Genomic DNA, 20186 nt, shown 5'->3' on the forward strand with positions numbered 1-20186 from the left:
GGGGCATATTATCAATTATTAGAAACATTTAGAAGCCTTGCTGAGCAGTACACGTAGAGTCGAATGTCATCGTTTTAGACGCCTGCTTATTAGCAGTTGTTCGAGAATGGTCTGGTAGTCATCTTAAGCACAAAGTAGCTCCCTGAAAATTTGTTAAATAAATGAAATCTCTTTGACAGCAAAATCTGCGTCATCGCAGTGTGTTATACATGCTTGTTTTCATCTAAGGGCATCTGTTTGGTTTCTTTTTATTTTTTCCTGTTTGTGTAACACGCATGCAGACATAACATAAATACTTAAGGGCCGTTGTCTTCAGGAAAAGTGTCTCTCTCCACTTTTAACAGCCTAAGCATTCTAGAGGTAGTTTGCAAGCAAACTTTAAAAAGGAGAATTAAATTTGCTTCCCATTGAAATGCTGACTTTGCAGTTTGCTGAAAATTATTTTTGGAGAGAGGTGATTTTTGATGAAAATAAAGAGTTGGTGATTTTTTTTTTAATCCTGCTGTCAAACTGGTAGTCATTAATTGCATTTAATAAAATATAAATTCCCCTCAAAAGAAATCCCTAACAATAGTACTTTTACAGCCTGGCTCTCTTTCCCAGCAGCCCAGGGCGTTTTGAAGACAGAACAAGGGAAGTTCTTTAAGCTGTGAAGTTTTGCAGGGTTGCAGTTAAGTGCTTTAGGCACTGCATTCTTGATGCCGCATCATATTACAGCAACATTAGGAAAAAAAGCTACGGGACTTCTCCCTCATGCCTAACACATATAGCTTAAATGTTCACGTGGCTGGATCCACACACCAAACGGATCTGTGGGGTCAGATGCTGTTTGCAAGCACAATTATGAAGCCGGTTTACCATGAAGTAATGGTTCCTTGTTAATATTGTGAATGTGTGTGTTCCTTGCTCTCTGTAAATCTTTTGTTCCTTTTTTTTTTTTTTTTTTTTTTGGCCTTTTAAGAATGTGGGGGGAGGACATCCCTATCCACAAATCAAGTGCTTTAAATAGCCAGGAGAGAGCTGAATGAAGGAAATCAGGCTAGATAACATCTTTGTAAAACGTATGCCAATGAACTCTGCATCACACAATACAAAGGAAATTGCCATTGTCCTGTGCAAGTTAGGTGAACAAAGCACATAAAAAATCCCGTTCTGGTTGCCATGCATGTTCCTGTGCAGCCGAGACCGGAATCTTGAAGGCCACAGAAAGGCAAGGCTTAAGTGACACTCTGGCAAATCAGAGACAGGGGGAGGGTTAAATTTATATTGCAGAGAATCCGGTCATCATTCACCAGAGTGAAACCCAGGTCTTTGATATAGAACAAAGCAAATCACAATGCAGAATGCTGCCCTTGTGGCTGCTGCTGTTACTATTACTTCGACACCACCCCCGCCCTGCCTGGTGCTAGGAAACAGTGTTGATTAAGTTTTCACAGCCAACAGTCGTGCGTGCCATGTATTTTCGGGACCTTGATCGCTTTCCGTCAAAAACAACTACCCGTGAGGAACCCACATTACGCCCATGAAGAAGTTGAACCAAGTTATGGGGCTTGTGCATAGCTGATCTAGACCTGATTTCCAAGGCCTTTCTGGGTTCAAAAGCTCTGTCCCCCACCACTATTTATACTTGCTTTGCGTGTATGCGTGTGAAGCGGCTAGGATAATGCAGGATTCAAGACATCCCGTCCAAACCTTGACAAAGTAAATGGAGTTCCTCGGGGGAGAATTTCCTCAAGGCCAAAGAGCTGTCTCTGGAGTCCTCCAAAGCAGCTTCCACATCCTGGAAACAGCAACTACAATCAAAGATAGCACCTTACAAACATCCTTCCTTTATTCAAAAAAAAAAAAAAAAAAATGCTACCACCACCAACTGTCCCTCTTTAGATCAGAGATACACACACTCGGATCTGGCACTAAGCCCAGACATACCAAAACATGTATCATCTAGAGCCAAGACTTGGATCCCACTGTACTCCAAAGAGACAAGCTTCTCATTTTAATCGACGAGTCCTTCCCAGGGCAGGGACACTCCCCTGCTGACGTGACAGGGAGTCGGAAGAGCAAGCCTAAGACAAAGAGTGGTTATAAACGGGCAGCCTCAGGCCCCAAGCAGGCTCACGGGACTCCTAGCCCAGGTCTTCTGTCCTTCAGTTTGGCCAAGCAGAACTCCAGTTGACTCCTGTTAAGTCAGTCAACAATTTCATCAACTTCCAGAATATGGGCAGGAGCTCGTGTTAGCTATGTCCTCTCCCCCCCCCATCTCTGGAATCCCTTTTGGACGAGACCAGTGAGTTACAGCTGGGTTCGAAGCAGCATGGCATCCTCATTCACTAGCTGTCGGGAACAGCTACACCCTTTGGTCCACAGTGAAAAAAAAAAAACATCAGATCTGGATTCAGCAGAGGAGAATTCCAAACAGACTGGGAAAGCCAGAACCCTCTACACCCGTCTCCATATCCATCATAAAACTGAAATGCATACCTTCTACAAAGAAGCCTGTTCTACCTCCCGGGAAGTGGCTTGACAAAGACAAAAAGCTTTAGGCACTAGAGCAGGACAAACAGTGCAAAGAAGAATCTTGTGCAGCTGATTTCAGAGTCAAGAGGGCACTTCTTGCCAGCTCTCAAAGAAAGACCAGCACAGGGAGTAGTAAAATGCTCAGAGCCCGTGATTGCTCTTCTAGATCCATTCCCTGTTTTTCTTTGTTCACAGACAGTGACCCTTTTTCCCTGGCCCAGGGCTAGGTCTGATTTGTCTGAGCCAGTCATGGGGACCCTGTTCTGTCTGCAGAGCGAGGAGAGCTGAGCAGTCTGCTTGGGACCACAGGAAGAGATGCTTCCAACTGGATGCGGACTTTCCTGAAAGTGCCACCAGGAACAGCCATACCCATCTTGTGACTCTGAGGGCCACAGACTGAGAACAGGTGTGAGATGGTAGAGCAGAAAGATAGAAAGAATCTGAAGCCCCAAAGATTTAACCAACTGAATTTAACCTGCTAAATTAACCAATTCTAGAGGGACATCATCTCCAGGCTTTTTGTGATATTAATAATAATAATAATATCCTGAAGTTCCCATTGTGGTCAGCAGTTAATGAGCCCCACTAGTATCCATGAGGATGTGGGTTCGATCCCTGGGGCCTCACTTAGTGGGTTAAGGATCAGGCGTTGCCGTGAGCTGTGGTGTAGGTTACAGACGCGATTTGGATCCTGAGTTGCTATGGCTGCGGTGTAGGCGGATGGCTACAGCTCCGATTCGACCCCTAGCCTGGGAACCTCCATATGCCGTGGGTGTGGCCCTAAAAAAAAAAAAAGACAAATAATAATATCCTGGAGTTCTCTGATGGCTCAGAGGGCTAAGGATCCAGCATTGTCACTGGCAGATCCTTAACCTGTTGGCATGGATTTGATCTGTGTCCCAAACTTCCACATGCTATAGGCGCAGCCTATAGTGATGATAATGATAATGATATGCTTATGAAGATGGTTTGAATTGGGGCTCTCTGTTGTACCCAAAAGCATACAAGAGGAATTTTCTTTGCGGGGCTACTTGAGATTCATCAGAATTCATTACCTACATTGTTATAAATTGGGTAAATTTCTATTACCCTTCCCCACATACACTGATCTATAGGGGAAATACAGGGAGATAAAGCCATATTTGATATATCTTTTCATGTTTTTAAAATGTAAAAATTTAAATCCTGTTGCCACTCTTGGATTTCTGGGGGGGGGAAAAAAAAGCTTTCTCATGTCAGCTATGGCCTCGTCAGAGGGAAGAGCTGTAGTTGTTTTCCAGTGACAGTGTTTCTCAGAGTACCATCCATAGGACCAGCTGCTCATTTTGACGGCAGGTTGCTGGATCCCTCGTGGCACAGTGGTTAACAAATCCGACTAGGAACCATGAGGTTGTGGGTTCGATCCCTGCTCTTGCTCAGTGGGTTAAGGATGTGGCAGTACCATGAGCTGTGGTGTAGGTAGCAGATGCCGCTCAGATCCCGCTTTGCTGTGGCTCTGGCATAGGCTGGCAGGTACAGCTCCGATTCAGCCCCTAGCCTGGGAACCTCCATATGCCACAGGAGTGGCCCAAGAAATGGCAAAGACACACACACACAAAAAAAGAATCTGCATTTCTCCAGCATCCTTTTCAGAGGTCAATGAAAGGGTATCCCTACCACCTGAGGAAGAGGAGCTAGAAGAGGAGGAGGGGTTCCTCCAGGCAATGAGAGGGTGCAGAAATCAGTCAAAAACTTTGTCTGAATATTTACTCCATGCAGAAGGCAGGAAGTGTGCTAGCAGCTGAAGCAGGTGGGTGGGCCATTTCCCTGTTTGGGAAGAATCTCCCTGGGAATTTTCCATTGGTGGCGAGGTCTGCACAGGATTTGCAGGCATAGCTTCTCAGAGGTTGGACCATGAAGCAGTCAGCGTCCATAGCTGTGACTAGTAATTGTGCCTTAATGTAAATATATATAAACATTATACATATATATGCAGGTTTTAAATGGAGTGTTTTAAACGACTCCCTCTGTATGGCAAATGTGTATTTATATATATCATGGGTAAAAAATAAGTGTCATGGGCGGTCACATTCCAAAGAAATGAACACACACATGAAAGCACCAGCCAGTGAATGCAGAGACCATACAGACAAGGGATTAAAGGCAAGAGACCCATAGTTCGAGTAGAAAGTCACAGGGAATGAGGAGAGATGCCTGATGAGGTAGATGAGGAATTGGATGGGAAGAACCCATAATGGCATCTTTTTTTTTTTTTTTTTTTTTTGTCTTTTGCCTCCATAGGGCTGCACCTGAGGCACATGGGGGCTCCCAGGCTAGGGGTCTAATCAGAGCTGTTGCTGCTGGCCTCTGCCACAGCCACAGCAACGTGGGATCCAGAACTCATCTGTGACCTACACCACAGCTCACAGCAACGTCAGATCCTTAACCCACTGAGCGAGGCCAGGGATCGAACCCACAACCTCATGGTTCCTAGTCAGATTCGTTTCCGCTGCGCCAGGACAGGAGCTCCCATATGGCATCTTTATTTTTCCTCACAGCTAATACTAAATAATAATGAAACTATAAACACCATAAATACGGGAACTGCATCTGTTATTTTCTATGTCATAGACACCATGGAATATATAGCTAACATTTTTAACACCACTACATTTTAAAGCAGGTGATAAACAAGAGGGGAAAAAAAACCCGAAATAATTTATTGGCATTTATCACAGAAATCTTAGCCTTCAGAGTCTTGCCTGAATTTTTTTCAACAAACTTCTCAAAGGAAATAAAGGGAGAAAGGAAAGCAGACATACATATATATGTAAATAGCAGGATGGGCTTTCTACTTTTAATAGAAATCTAGTGAGAAACAAGATAATGGTTATATTTCTAAAACATCCGGAGACTTTTGACAAGAAAACTTTTTTCAGAACAAATCTGTTACTGTGGAGATAGTTTTCTAATATGGATTTATCCTTTAACTGTATCAGAAGCTTCATTTGAACTACGATCTTTACAAGTTGTTATATAAAAATGCAGGGTTTTTTGGAGTTCCCATCGTGGCTCAGTGGTTAACAAATCCAACTAGGAACCATGAGGTTGCGGGTTCGATCCCTGGCCTCGCTCAGTGGGTTAAGGATCTGACGTTGCTGTGAGCTGTGGTGTAGGTCACAGATGAGTTCTGGATCCCACGTTGCTGTGGCTGTGGCAGAGGCCAGCAGCAACAGCTCTGATTAGACCCCTAGCCTGGGAGCCCCCATATGCCTCAGGTGCAGCCCTATGGAGGCAAAAGACAAAAAAAAAAAAAAAAGATGCCATAATGGGTTCTTCCCATCCAATTCCTCATCTACCTCATCAGGCATCTCTCCTCATTTCCTGTGACTTTCTACTCAAGAACTATGGGTCTCTTGCCTTTAATCCCTTGTCTGTGTGGTCTCTGCATTCACTGGCTGGTGCTTTCATGCATGTGTTCATTTCTAGGATGCAGCCCCAGAAAAGACACACACACACACACACACACACACACACACACACACACACACACACAAAATGCAGGGGTTTTTTTTTTCTTATTTGGTAATTTTTATTCTCAGCAAGGGCGTAGTCCTAAAAAGCTCAATTTTTAGTATGTCTTTATTTTATTTTTATTATATTTTTAAACAGACGTTCTTTTATGGATGAGACAAGGTGGTTGCACATAGCTCCTATTTTTTAATGAGAAAATAAGCACAGAATAAGCCGATTGCTGGAGCAGTGTGGGACAGTGGGAAGAGCAAAAGATGCGGAACCACGTGACCTGGGTTGCAGTCCTGGCTTCGTTATCCATTGGCCTTGTAATCCCTTGCAAGTCATTTGCTGTCTTTAGGGCTCCACTTCCTTGTGTGTAAATCTGAACGGCAATGCTTCACCACAGACGGCTGTTGTGACACAAATCCAAATCACTTTGGAAACTGTACATTGTTGTGTTATTCACATACAATCAATATAAATATAAAATGAAGAGTCAGAGTTCCTGTTGTGGCTCAGTAGTAACAACCCCAACTAGTATCCATGAGGACACAGGTTCGATCCCTGGCCTCGCTCAGTGGGTTAAGGATCTGGTGTTGCTGCGAGCTGTGGTGTGGGCTGGCAGCTGTAGCTCCTATTCGACCCCTAAACTAGGAACCTCCACATGCTGCCAATGCGGCCCTCAAAAGACCAAAATAAATAAAATAAATAAAATAAAAGGAAGAGTCATATTGCCTTACTCTGAATTTTAACTAGAGAATGTTTGACTCAGTGGGTGTGATCATGAAACAGAGTTCAGAGAGACCTTTCTGGCAAGGTCTAAACAAAGATGTATAGGTTTTAAGATGACCGGGTACAGATGCTAGAATCACCGACTTCAGAGCAGTTGGGCTGAGTTAGGCAGTGCTGCGGGGGAAGAAGGGTGGTTGCCTGAAGCTCCTCTCGAGTTTGAAATAGAGACTTTGGAGACAAGCCGAATGAAATGTGAGGTTTCCTTCAGAAGGGAGGGGGATGTTTTAATTTACAGATTCTGAAGAAAGGGACATTAATCCAGAGGAAACCTCCAGGGAAGGTCCGGGGTATTCTCTGGAAAGAAGGGCATGCTGGGTACACGCTGGAAGTGTGAGAACATGAGCCAAAGAGCGATCACTTCGACAACTGTTTAAAACGTTAAGGATGGAAGCTAATGTTCGGGAATAGTTAACATTTCTCGGATTGAATATTAAACTTCCTCCAAGGAAAACAACTCAACTGCTAAAGTCAGCCCCAGGCTCGTGCCAAGAACATACTGCTAAATTAGGGTTCTAGGAGAGATATGATTCAGTTAAGTATCATGGAGCTCGCAACCCATAAACTATCCCTTTGTAGTCCTTGAGCGCATAGGAGATTACAAATAAATTTACTGACTTTTTCCTTAAGGAAAGGAAATGCCTAAAATCATGATTCAGCTTTTTAAATTCACTTTCCATGTGGAACTAGTATGGCTGCTGGGAAACACTGGCTCCTCAAATCGTTTCATAAAACCGTTTTGAAGTGTTTTAGTCTGCCGACACATGTTCTCAGCATCCAAGAAATCGTCTAAGTATTGATTCTCAATCTCTTTCGTCAAAATAAAAGTAATTAGAACCCCTTAAAAGATCACACCATTTCTATCCTTTGCCCATGGGCAAGTGCATGAGAACAGATATCACACGTGATGTGAAAAATGGTGTCACTAGTTCAAGTCCAAATCTGATTGCATGTAACCACTCGCCACATAATCGGTCACATGTTAAGAAGACCTTATGTCTTAAATGGACTTTCTAATATGTCCCCAACACATTTGGAGTATCAATTATTGCTCATCTCCTGTAGTATTCACTTTAATTTCCATTATCTCATAGATATCTGTTTTCATCTATTATTGAACATTAGTCTTTCTGTCTGGCTAAAGTTGACATTAGCTAAAGTTTGAATGTAGTCCCACAGCATCTATGCACATGTGTTTGATTTGTCAAAACCCAGCAGCATAAGTGTTTCACATATTTATTCATTTTACTTTGGTGCTGTTAACCATGTGTGCATTTGCAAAGTGAACTAGCTTTGTGAATGGTTGTACACAGAAAAAAAAAAAACAGAATAAATAAATAAGTTAAGTCTTAAAAAACTATGTAGTGTTTCTGTTTAAAAACTTGTAGGTAGGATAAGGAAATAGGACCGAAACAAGATTAACTCTTTTTCTGTGAAGTAATGTTAATCTCGCAATTTTCACTCAGCTTCTTTGCCCGAGGGTGAATTCTATCTCACCCCCCAAATCTTAGAGAATCATAAAAATTGAGATGAAAAGTCGACTCAAGAGACAATGTATTCTTTTACCCCACCTGTGTGTGACTGTTCATTTCAGAATGCTTTATAGCCCCAAAGTGCAGCCATCTTCCATAAAATAAAAATGCCTATTAAAGGCTGTAATTCAGGAGGACACCAAACTATCATTTTAAAATTAACGATGATTTTGGCAACACTACCACCGAAGCTGCATTTTGTTTTCTTTTGTTTCCTAATTTTTTTTTTAGCTTAATTCTAATCTTTAACTTTCCAACGTGAAAATGAAGAAAATTTCTTTCTGCTTGTACTTTTTTGTGTTGAGGATGAATGATACTTTCCTTCTACATCCAGTCTTTGAATTTCTTGTATGTTTTTTCTTCAGTGAACTTATCTCTCCTTTCTCGTGTACCCTATGAGAGGGAACATAGCTCTTCTTTCTTATGATTATCCTTTTTTATATTTGATGAGCATGCCTCTCTATACTTAAGAGGACAGTAATCATAGGAAAAAATTAATCTAAAATTGCACATTATACTCTTAAATATCTCCTTCCTCATTTGCCCCCCCCCTTAGACATCAGGATCCTTAAAACCAGGAAGCATTTCTTATTCATTTTGTACACCCAGTCCCTGTCTGACGTAGAGTTTATCAATGAATAACTTCATCAGGTCAGATTATAGAAGGTTGGCTTTTGAAAGAAAGGCACCAGGAAGAAGGCAAAAACTCCAAAGTATTGGCCCCCAAATCTGTTTTCATGAGAATTGCTGTGGCTCGTTGCCATACACACACAGGCTGATGTTCATAAACATTAACTAGAGCAGATTGTGACTATTCTCATCCTTGCACAGATTAATAAGCAAGGCCAGCTGCAGCAAGGGCACTTTGCTATAATAATCCAATAAATACTTTTGAAATGATGCTTACTTTTGTCTTTTGCGTTAAGTCCAAGAGTAAAGCCAAGTGGAGTAGAAAATGAAGAACACCTCCCCTTCCCCCCAATACCAAGCAAAAATTCCAGAGATTTTGCCAAAACTCTCCATTGATTTATCACTTGTTAGGAGATTTTGTACAGAGAACTACAAAATCTCCTTTGCGGCTATATGGGCCAGATGTTACTGTCAAATTGTAACCATTCGGGGCTGCATGTATACATACATTGGACAGTCATCTCTAAGTGCACACAGGAGGCGCAAGACATAGACGTTATGACCAACCCAGCCTTTTTCTAAGCTGGAGAAAAATTGCCACCAGCTACTTACTTAGGGTGGATGGTTTCACCTCTTTACTAAGGCCTCCCACCACCAGGGGGCAGGATCATTCTCAGCTGAGGAAGTTGTTTAAACCAGAAGACTTTCAGCCCAATAAGAGCAGTATATGCAATAGGCATGGGATTTGTATAGCTACAGCGGAGTCTCATCCTCAGTCATGGAACCAACATTTGATCTGAAATTCTTCACACTTCAGACACTTTTCTATCTCATTACCAAAAACATTCCATGGGTAAATCAAATAATCTTTTGACCACTTGGTGTTAGAGAACAACTGAGAGTTGACCATTCATTTTAAATTGAACCAGAAGTCTCAGTTTTCATAGAAAGCTTCCTTGAATAACCACCAACAATTGTCAGATGCCAGTTATTCCAGCCATCCCATTTCAATGAAGAAGCCAAGATCACAAAGGCTTGATGTCGCCATGAGAAGTTAGCGAGATGGTCGCAAAGACAGCCACGGTGCCCTGGAAGGTAGGCTGTGGAATGAATGAAAACACGGGGACATCACACCCGGTAAAGACAAATCCCTCCTCTCACCACAGTCTGGCAACCTCTGGCCAAATAAGGGTCAGGACTCAGGTGTAGAGTAGTAAGCAGTGAGATTTGCGTGTAGGATGTAGGGGCACAGAAAGTGCAAACCTCCGTTGGCTAACACAGCCTAATGACAAATCACAAAAATTATCTAGCTGGTTAAGCAAGAACAGTAATCTTACCTTGATTCGGTTAGGTTAAACCATATGCAATTGTTACTCCTGACTGACAAAAACTCTAGTTCGCATGGTTCAGCGTAACAGTATGAGTCAGAATGAATGAATGCCAAGAGGATGCTCTGATTCCTACTATCCTGGTGATACAGGTCTGTTGGAGGATTTGCATCTAGGGGTCAGGGACCCTCACTTGACATTCCCTGGAGTTCTCAGTGTTCCATTGAGGGACTTCAGGGACATCCTGGGAAGACAGGGAGCGGGTTGGAGTGGAGGCCACCATGCACATGAGGTGTCTGCCCTCCCATCAGAAGTACCATTGTGGCTGCCTTTTATTCCACATGGGATCTGATATGTTGAAGAGGGAGAGATCCCTACACTTTTTTTAAAAAATGGTTTAAAACGTGTAGGGCATAAGGTTCACTTTTTAAAGGGACCAGATATAAATCTTGACCTTCTGGAATACTGAAGTTTTAAAACTGAAAATCCAGAATGCCATGAACAACTGTGTCAATTACATCATTTCATGAAGTGCAAAAAAGAATTTTCATTCTTGATGATGGTAGTCTCCCTCCAGTTGGGTTAATGTCATTATATATAGATTCTGAGTATATATACATCCTGAATATGTATATATATACATATTCTGAGTGTGTGTATATATATGTGTGTGTGTGTATGTATATGTATGAGTATGTGTATATATATTCTGAGTATATATAATGGGAACTGCACTGTGAAATTTAAGAGACTGAAAAGCATGTTTTTCAGCACATAAAGGAAGGTGAATCTTGGTGAATGTTATATACAGAGAAAAAGGTTATCTTCTGAGCCTTTAAACTGCTTGGGACAGAGGGTCAAAGGATATTGTTCAAACCACAGGTTGAAAAGAATTCCTGTCACTATGTACATACACCACACGACATGAAGCTGGTGCTGCTGATCTTCATGGCTCATGGCCGTATTTGGAATGTTTATGTAAAGACCAGACAGTTACTTGTCTAGAATCTGAGCTGTGTCTACTTATTCAGTTTGATAATTTTTACTGTAAATAACTAATCAAGGAGTTCCCATTGTGGCGCAGTGGTTAACGAATCCAACTAGGAACCATGAGGTTGCGGGTTCGATCCCTGCCCCTGCTCAGTGGGTTAACGATCCGGCGTTGCCGTGAGCTGTGGTGTAGGTTGCAGACGCTGCTCGGATCCCACGTTGCTGTGGCTCTGGCGTAGGCCAGTGGCTACAGCTCCGATTGGACCCCTAGCCTGGGAACCTCCATATGCCGTGAGAGTGGCCCAAAGAAATAGCAAAAAGACAAAAAATAAAATAAAATAAAATAACTAATCAATTTGGTGCAGAAAGCAGTTGAGGTCATTGAGGAGTAGGTTGATTTATTTATTGAAATTTTCTGCAAATGGTGGGGGAAAATTCATCTGTCAGTTCAGGCAGAAGATGAATGTGGTTGTACTTGTGTGGATACAAACATAATCATAAGCTCCCCTCTTTCAATGAGCTGACTTAGGCCATAAAGGACTCTTTGGGAAGCTTAAAAACAAATAGCTTTTTTTTTTTTTTTATCAGGATACCGTATTTAATTTAAAATTTTAAATAACTGATCTTACCCTGTGAGCTATTATTCTGGGAGATGTGAAAGGCCCCTAAAATGTGGCTTTCATTTAGAATTGAGAAATGAGAGTTAACATTTTAGGGGCCTTTCATGTCTCACAAGAGAAATGAGAGTTTTAAATTTTTTTTTTTTTTTAAGTAAACAGCTAGGGGATGCTGTCTTGCCCTATACTGCTATGAAAATGAAAACTGGAGTTCCCTTCGAGGCACAGTGGAAACGAATCCGAGTAGGAACCATGAGGTTTTGGGTTCGATCCCTGGCCTCGCTCAATGGGTTAAGGATCCAGCATTGCCATGAGCTGTGGTGTAGGTCGAAGATACAGCTCGGATCTGGCGTTGCTGTGGCTGTGGTGTAGGCCGGCAGCTGTAGCTCTGACTGGACCCCTAGCCTGGGAATTTCCATATGCCGTGGGTGCAGCCCTTTAAAGACAAGAGACAAAAAGAAAGAAAATGAAAACCAATCTACATGAGAAAGTTTGTGCTAGGAAATGGAAGTAACTCTTGTGGTCTTGTTTTTTTTTTTCTTTTTAGGGCCGCACTCATGGCATATGGAGGTTGCCAGGCTAGAGGTGGAATTGGAGCTGTAGCCCCTGGCCTCCGTCAGGGCCACAGCAATGCAGGATCCAAGCTGTGTCTGCAACCTGCATCACAGCTCACAGCAACACCAGATCCTTAACCCACTGAGCGAGGCCAGGGATCAAACCCGAAACCTCATGGTTCCTGGTCGGATTCGTTTCCGCTGTGCCACGACAGGAACTCCTATCTCTTGTGATTTTTCAAACCAAGTAGGGAAAACCTCCTACTACTGGCAGGCAAAAAACAGAATATAATTAGATTAAAAGTCTACTGCTTACATAAAACCAAAAGACCCATCTGCACAGAGATCCAGATGAAGGGCTGTTTTTTTCCCAAGGTCAACTTAAGACCAGTTGCACAAAAGTCATCCTCACTTCACTTTACATTGTACCTTGTCTTTTACAAAATTAAGTTAAGCCCAATTCAAGCCTCTTTTCATTTAAAGTTTCGATTAGTATTAAAGTGAACTACTAATGTTCAGGTCCTTTGTTACGAAGGATTTTCTTTCAATATCTACTAGAAGGGGTGGCTTAGCTGTCCAGGTATCAGCTTTAACATACGCAGACTCCCTGGAACCATTGGCTGGACTCTCAGGAGGGCTGGGGAACCCCTTAATTATACTGAAATACATTTCCTGCACAAGTGTCTTTCTACAAAATCTTGAAAACCAAAATACTCTGTGGACATGCAGAATTCAATAACAGTTTCCCTTTCATTTGGAGAAATACTGGTTTGCTGTATGATCTCAGAAATCCCCAAATAGGTTCTTTCCTTTTAATATCGTTTGCACTTTCTTAGCATCCTGTATCCTAAGCTCTTTACAGACAATATTATTTATTTGCTCACAGACTGTGCTTTCAGTTTGACTGAGCTAGTCCAATACAAGAGTTAACCTGTGGAAACACTGTACATTGAAGTTCCCGAGATTGGAAAGGGCCCTGCTTCGTCTTTACAGAAGTTCAGCTGATAGAGTTTTTTCATTCGCTTCACAGTTTTACCTTAACATTACATTCATTCAAAGCATTTCTTCAGAATCTTTTGTTGTCGCTGTTCTTTTGTTCTGGGAGGAAGCTGTCTTTCACCCATTCATTGTACTCTAGAAGTTTCAGTGCAACTGTGGAATGTGAGATGTTCATTACAAGCTGTTTGAAAGATGTAACAATCTTATAACCCAAGGAAGGACCTCAACCTCTCGGTGCAAGGAAAGGTTGGCGGGCCAGGCCGACAAAGTGCCTGAACTGTGTACACTGCCCACGTGCACAGACTTGATAGAAAGGGAACCGTCAGAAGTGTCTAAATAAGCAACTTGGAGGGCTTTGCTCTCTGTTCAGTAGAACAGTCATTATGAAATCCATGCCTTTAAAAGGGATGTCTTGTTATTTATTTAGTTATTTTAGTTATTTATTTTGTTTGGGCCCACACCTGCGGCAGATAGAAGTTCCTGGGCTAGGGGTCTAATCAGAGCTGTAGCCACCAGCCTCCACCACAGCCACAGCAGCTCAGGATCTGAGCTGTGTCTGTGACCTACACCACAGCTCATGGCAACGCTGGATCCTTAACCCACTGAGCAAGGCCAGGGATGGAACCTGTAAACTCATGTCCATCAGCAGCCCAGGAGAGTCAGAGCTGGCCTGCTAAGGAAACCACAGGCCTTCCCCAGCTGTGGCAGTGGGGAATCCTGAGACATCCCAAAGAAAAGAATGACTCTGGAGGCAGACACCAAGGCCATGAAGTATAGCTTCTCTTCCTAAGTTGAACTGGATTTTATTTATTTATTTTTTTTTAAGGTTGAGAACGGGGTTCCTCAGAGCATGCTACAGGGGACCGAGAGAATTAGGCAACCCGGGTTGTTTTAGCTTTAGAAAATGATCTCAGGGCGGTTATTTAAATTCCCTCTGCCTTAGTTTCCCTGTGAACACATGAAAGTAAGGCCTGGGTCCTTCCAGTCACGAAGGGACAGATGCTAAAAATAGAAAGGATTTTCACTTCTGTAGGGGAAGTGCATGTGCAAAACATTAGTCATTTATTAAGGTTCAGGGAACTATACTGCTAACCACACTCAAGATTAATATGCACGGTTGCTGTTATGCAGTTTTTCTTCTAAAAATATAGTGGTTGACCATGTTTTTCATGACAAGAACCCTAAGGGGCAACGGGTTTCTGGCTCTCTAAGCTAGCAGATGCCCCTAGGAAGATAAGAGATTTGCAGTTGGTTTAGCATCCCCAAAGATTTCCAGACAGCGGTTTATTTCCTTTCCCTTTTTTATGAATGGCCGTCGTATGGTGCTTCCGTCGGCATTTTCGAGCAAAGCCATTCATAAAAATAAAAACAAAACAAAATAACAACAACAACAACAAAAAACCGTTTCTCGGCACCGTCTGGAGCCCGTGGGCGCCAGAGGCTGAGAAAACACCCTGGCAGCCCTAACCCCAACCAGCATTGAAAGTGCTCAAGGGTCTGTTTGTTTGGTGGTCTGAGAAGTATGAAGTGCTCTGTGGAAGGGCAGCTGGTAGACGTTCTGTGACACGGACTAGGCCGGGAGCCAGGGCTGGCAGGGTTTCAGACATTGTCTTTCCCCTCATTGAAGTGTCAGGACCTAATTCATGGAAAATTGGGTGAGCTGGCAGCCCTTTCAGAGGATTTCATTGAGCCCCACAGTGTGCAAGAGTCATATGAATGCGAGCTCCTCGGCCAAAAAGGGAGGGGGACCTCTGAGCAGTAGGAAGCAGTCAGCCTGCAAGAATGTGTGGGGATTTGCAACGGTTTGGGAGTAAACATGTGTACAGGTGTAATCGGCAGGAAAAAAAAAAGAGAGAGAGAGAAGGAAGAAAAGCGGTCTATTCTTCCACCGGGCTCTTTTGAAATGAATCCTTTCTGAGCGCAGACTCTTGAATCCTAAGAGGCAGGAAGTCCTAAGGTGGATTCCGCCTGGAGAAAACATCACCTCACAACCTGGGCTTTTAGGATGTCATCTCTGCTGTGATTTAAACTCAAAGGGAAGAACTTTTTTTTTTTTTTTTTTTTTTGTCTTTCAGTAAACCAAAGTATTTTGCCCTTTCTTTTATTTTTATCGTGTTCATCGGTTTGTTTTCCAAAGCGGATTTTTCTAAAACGTGTTTACCGCAGCAGCAGTAAGACTCACAGCAGCGCTAAAATTCTGAGAGGGAGGAAAATGAAGAGGTGCTCTATCCCGTCACGATAGAGTGAATTTACCCTAATATCTGGGAGGATGGCAGCAATTAATTCAGGCTAGGGAGGAAAAAGTTGCCTCTGATGTTTCACTCAAAAGAGAGTTCTCCTCTACCTAGAGTAAAACAGATGTGGATGGTATAGATACACAGATATAGATATAACACGATATTCTGCAAGGGGTACGTACCATCAAAAAAGTGAACAAACGCACAGAATGGGAAAAAGTATTTGCAAATCATCTTCCGATAAGGCACTTGCATCCAGAACATAAAAAGAACTCTTATAACTCAGTAATCAAAAAACATTTTTAATGGGCGAAAGAATTGAATAGACCTTTCTCTAAGGAAGATATACAGATGGCCCAGAAGTACATGAAAAATGCTCCCTGTCCTTAGCCATTAGGAATATTCAAATCAGAACCACAATGACATTCACTTCACACCGAGTAGGATGTCTGTCATTAAAAAGACAGACAATAACAAGTGTTGGCCTGTATGGGGAGAAATTGGAACCCTCAGGCATTGCTGGTGGGAATGTAAAACGGTGAGCCTGCTTTGAAAAACTGTCTGGCAGCTCCTCAAAAAGTTGAACATAGAGTTACCTCTGCAACCTAGAAGTGCCACTCCTAGCTATATGCCTAAGAGATATGAAAACAAGTACACACTAAAACTTATACAGGAATGTCCATAGTAGCATTATTCATGACAGCCCAAAGTTGGAAACAACCCAGATGTCCATGAACTGATGGATGGAGATACAAAATATAGCATATCCGTACAGTGGAATATTATTTGGCAATGAAAAGGAATGCATTACGGATGCATGCTATACCGTGGATGATCCTAGAAAACATTTCACTGGCTGAGTTAAGCAAAACTGTATATTGTATGATTACAAAAGATACAAAAGACCATATATTATATGATTCCATTTACATGACATGTTCAGAATAGGCAAATTTATAGAGACTGAAGGTAGATTGTGATTGGTTAGGGATTGGGAGGTTGACTGGGGAGGCAGGAGGGAACGGGGAGTGGGTGATCATGGATATGGGGTTTCTTTCACAAGAGATGAAAATGTTTTAAAATTAGATGGTGATGGTAATTGTACTACTCTGAATATACTAAAAATCTTTGATGCATACACTCCACGGGAGTAAATTTTATGGTTTATAAATTATTATCTCGGGTTTTTCTTAATTAACAAATTAGGTCCTTCTAGTCCTTATATCTTGTGATATGCTGGCTAAAACAAGTAAATAGAATAGCAAATTTATTTTGATGTAGCTGGTATGTATTGCAGAACTTAATTGGGAATTGCCTTAATCAAGATAACCTGCATTGGATTTCTTTAACGTGTGGAGATTGTGAATAAACACCCTCTAACGTCAGAAAAACCATTTGAACCTTGAAATTTTCATCTCTGCAGACAAATGTCTATATTTAAAACATGCATACTTAATTATTTTCATTATGTGTGTTTCGTATTAAAATATGTCTTTTTTTTCCCCTTTCTTTCTTAGCCACAGCAAGTCGTTCAGAAGAAGCCTGCTCAGGTAAGAGAGGTCATTTTGACTTTTTTCTCCCAAGTAATATAAAAAGTAAAGTGAAAAAACATGACCCCAAATTAAACCTTTAGTTAGTATTTTTCTAGTTTTGATTATGTCAGCGTTTCCGTGTTCTTGAAAATTGGTTGTATCCTTCAGACTGAGATTGTGTCATTAAAAACTCTGAAAGATCAAGGGACTTCCTACTATGACACAGTGGGCTAAGAATCTGAATGTAGTAGCTCAGGTCACTACAGAGGCTCAGTAGTGGGCCCAGCACATTGGGTTAAAGGATCTGGCATTGCCACAGCTGCAGTGTAGGTCACAGCTGTGTTTCGGAATCCATCCCTGGCCCAGGAACTTCCATATGCTGTGGGTGCAGCCATTAAAAGAAAAAAGGAAAAAAAACCAAAAAACTAAAAGATCAAGGTGTGAGGTATACAGAGTAAATAGAAATATTTTAGAAAATAAAAACTTTTTTATATAAAAACTAATACTTAATATTGTCATGTGATTTGCCAGCTCTTAAGCATCTAATGTCCTTTCCATCTAACTATCCGTAGTCCATTGACCTGATACAGGACTTATTAGCCGCAAAGTATATCATGATCCATAACTGGAAACATATCTGTTCATTGAATTATTCCATTATCATTTGGCGATCCCAAAATATGCCAAAGAAGGCTGGGAAATTATTGTACTAATTTGCTATTGATGAGTCTCAGATCATCAGCACTTCCATGGCTGACTCTCAGCCTCTGAAGTCTTTGGTAACATCAAAATTAGGAACCAGCTTTACTTCTCTTGTTCCATATGCCTGGAGTTCCTTGTGCCAACTATAATCTATACGTAGAAGCATAAGAATCCTACTTATTGAGGAAGTATATCTTTTTTTTTTTTTTTTTTTTTTTTTTGTCTTTTTGCTATTTCTTTGGGCCGCTCCCACGGCATGTGGAGGTTCCCAGGCTAGGGGTCGAATCGCAGCTGTAGCCACTGGCCTACACCACAGCCACAGCAACGCAGCATCCGAGCCGCATCTGCAACCTACACCACAGCTCACGGCAACGCCGGATCATTAACCCACTGAGCAAGGGCAGGGACCGAACCCGCAACCTCATGGTTCCTAGTCGGATTCGTTAACCCCTGCGCCACGACGGGAACTCCAGAGGAAGTATATCTTAAAAAATCCTAAAGAATAAATTAACCATGATCGCCAAGTATGCAAGCTTTGTTAAAGCATAAAAATGCCTACTTGTTGGAGTTCCCCTCGTGGCGCAGTGGTTAACGAATCTGACTAGGAACCATGAGATTGCAGGTTCGATGCTGGCCTCGCTCAGTGGGTTAAGGATCTGGCATTGCTGTGAGCCATGGTGTAGGTCGCAGACGCAGCTCGGATCCCGCATTGCTGTGGCTCTGGCATAGGCCAGCAGCTACAGCTCCGATTAGACCCCTACCATGGGAACCTCCGTATGCCAGGGGAAGCGGCCCAAGAAATGGCAAAAAGACAAAAAAAAAAAAAAAAAAAAAAACCTACTTGTCTCCCTTTCTGGTTTGAAAGAGATGCCCAGGAGATCTAAATGCGTCATTTAGAATCTGCTGAAGTTATTCAGCAGTGTCATAGTTTACCAATTTCTTTGTAGATCTTTCATATAATTTAAGTTATGCATGCGATCTTTTCCTTAGAGGGCTCTAAAACTGAATCTCGGGAGTTCCCGTTGTGGCCCAGCAGTAACAAACTCGACCAGTATCCTTGAGGACACGGGATCAATCCCTAGCCTTGATCATTGGGTTAGGGATCTGGCTTTGCTGTGTCTGTGGTGTAGCCTGGTGGCTGCAGCTCTGATTCGACTCCTATCCTGGGAACTTACATATGCCACAAGGTGCAGCCCTAAAAAGACAAAAAAATGTAAAAATTAAAAAATAGATAAACTTGAACCTCGCACCCTGTACTCTTGAGACAGTGTCACCTGGCCTGGGAAAGGCCATCCAGACAGTTTTATGTGTCCACTCTTCTTTACAAATATTGCTCGAAAGAGAATTGAAGCTTCTAAACAGATAAAAGCATGCAGGGGAAATGGATCTGAGTAATTACACATGTGCTTTAAGTAGAATAAAGACAAAATGTCCAGACACACAAAAAATCACCATCATAGCTGTTCCCTTTCCTAAAAGCCATGAGTGGTAGAGGGCACCAAAAATAAGTACGCAGTGTTTGAGTGTTTCTAAGCAATATTAAACAAAACAAAATATAAACAAAAGTTTGACCATTTGAAGTAGGAGAACTCAAATATAGTTCGCCTCTCCTCCTTCATCCGTAAGGGAATGAAGAGAAAATGAATGTATAAATCTGTACCTTTAGATCAAAGGATACTGCAGTGTTCTCAGTTGCATCCGTGGACTGTGCACAATAGATTAATAATTTTATGTGGTCTGTTAACTTTGGTTCAGTCTCCAGCCTTGGTGTTGTAGGCGAGATAAGGCAAACAGAAACACAGTCACTGCATTTGAGAGATGTGTAATCTAGTTAGAGATTCTTAGTCTTTTCTGCACCTAGAGATTACAGAAATGTAATTATATCTATAGTTGACCCTTGAACAACATGGACTTGAACTGTGATGGTTAGCTTATTTATTTTTTAATAAATACTGCACTGAGTTCCCTCTGTCGCAGTGGGCTAAAGGATCTGGTGTTGCCACAGCTGCTGCTTAAATCCAGTCCCTAGCCCAGGGAGCTTTCATATGCTGCAGGTGCGGCCATAAATAATAAAAAGAAGAAGAAGAAGAAGAAGAAGAATGATAATACAGTACTTCAGTCCAGAGTTGTTTGAATTGATGGTTGCAGAATCATGGATACAGGGTGAGGGCCCACTATGGGACTTGAAGGGACTTAAGCATTGAAGATTTTGGTGTCTGAGGCAGGCCTTGGAACCAATCCCCTCAGAAACTGAAGGACGGACA

At 42.1% G+C, this 20186-nt stretch overlaps 1 protein-coding gene across 1 annotated transcript in view; it reads left to right on the forward strand.

Annotated features, from left to right (window-relative positions):
* The window catches only part of HMGA2 (high mobility group AT-hook 2), a 141115-nt gene that overhangs the window by 108998 nt on the left and 11931 nt on the right, over positions 1-20186 (forward strand). The window contains exon 4 of the mRNA XM_005663957.3: positions 17206-17238. Coding sequence (XP_005664014.1) covers positions 17206-17238 — 33 coding nt within the window. The remainder of the gene's footprint in view (positions 1-17205; positions 17239-20186) is intronic.

The sequence above is a fragment of the Sus scrofa genome, chromosome 5 (assembly GCF_000003025.6).
Source record: "Sus scrofa isolate TJ Tabasco breed Duroc chromosome 5, Sscrofa11.1, whole genome shotgun sequence".
NCBI lineage: Eukaryota > Metazoa > Chordata > Mammalia > Artiodactyla > Suidae > Sus > Sus scrofa.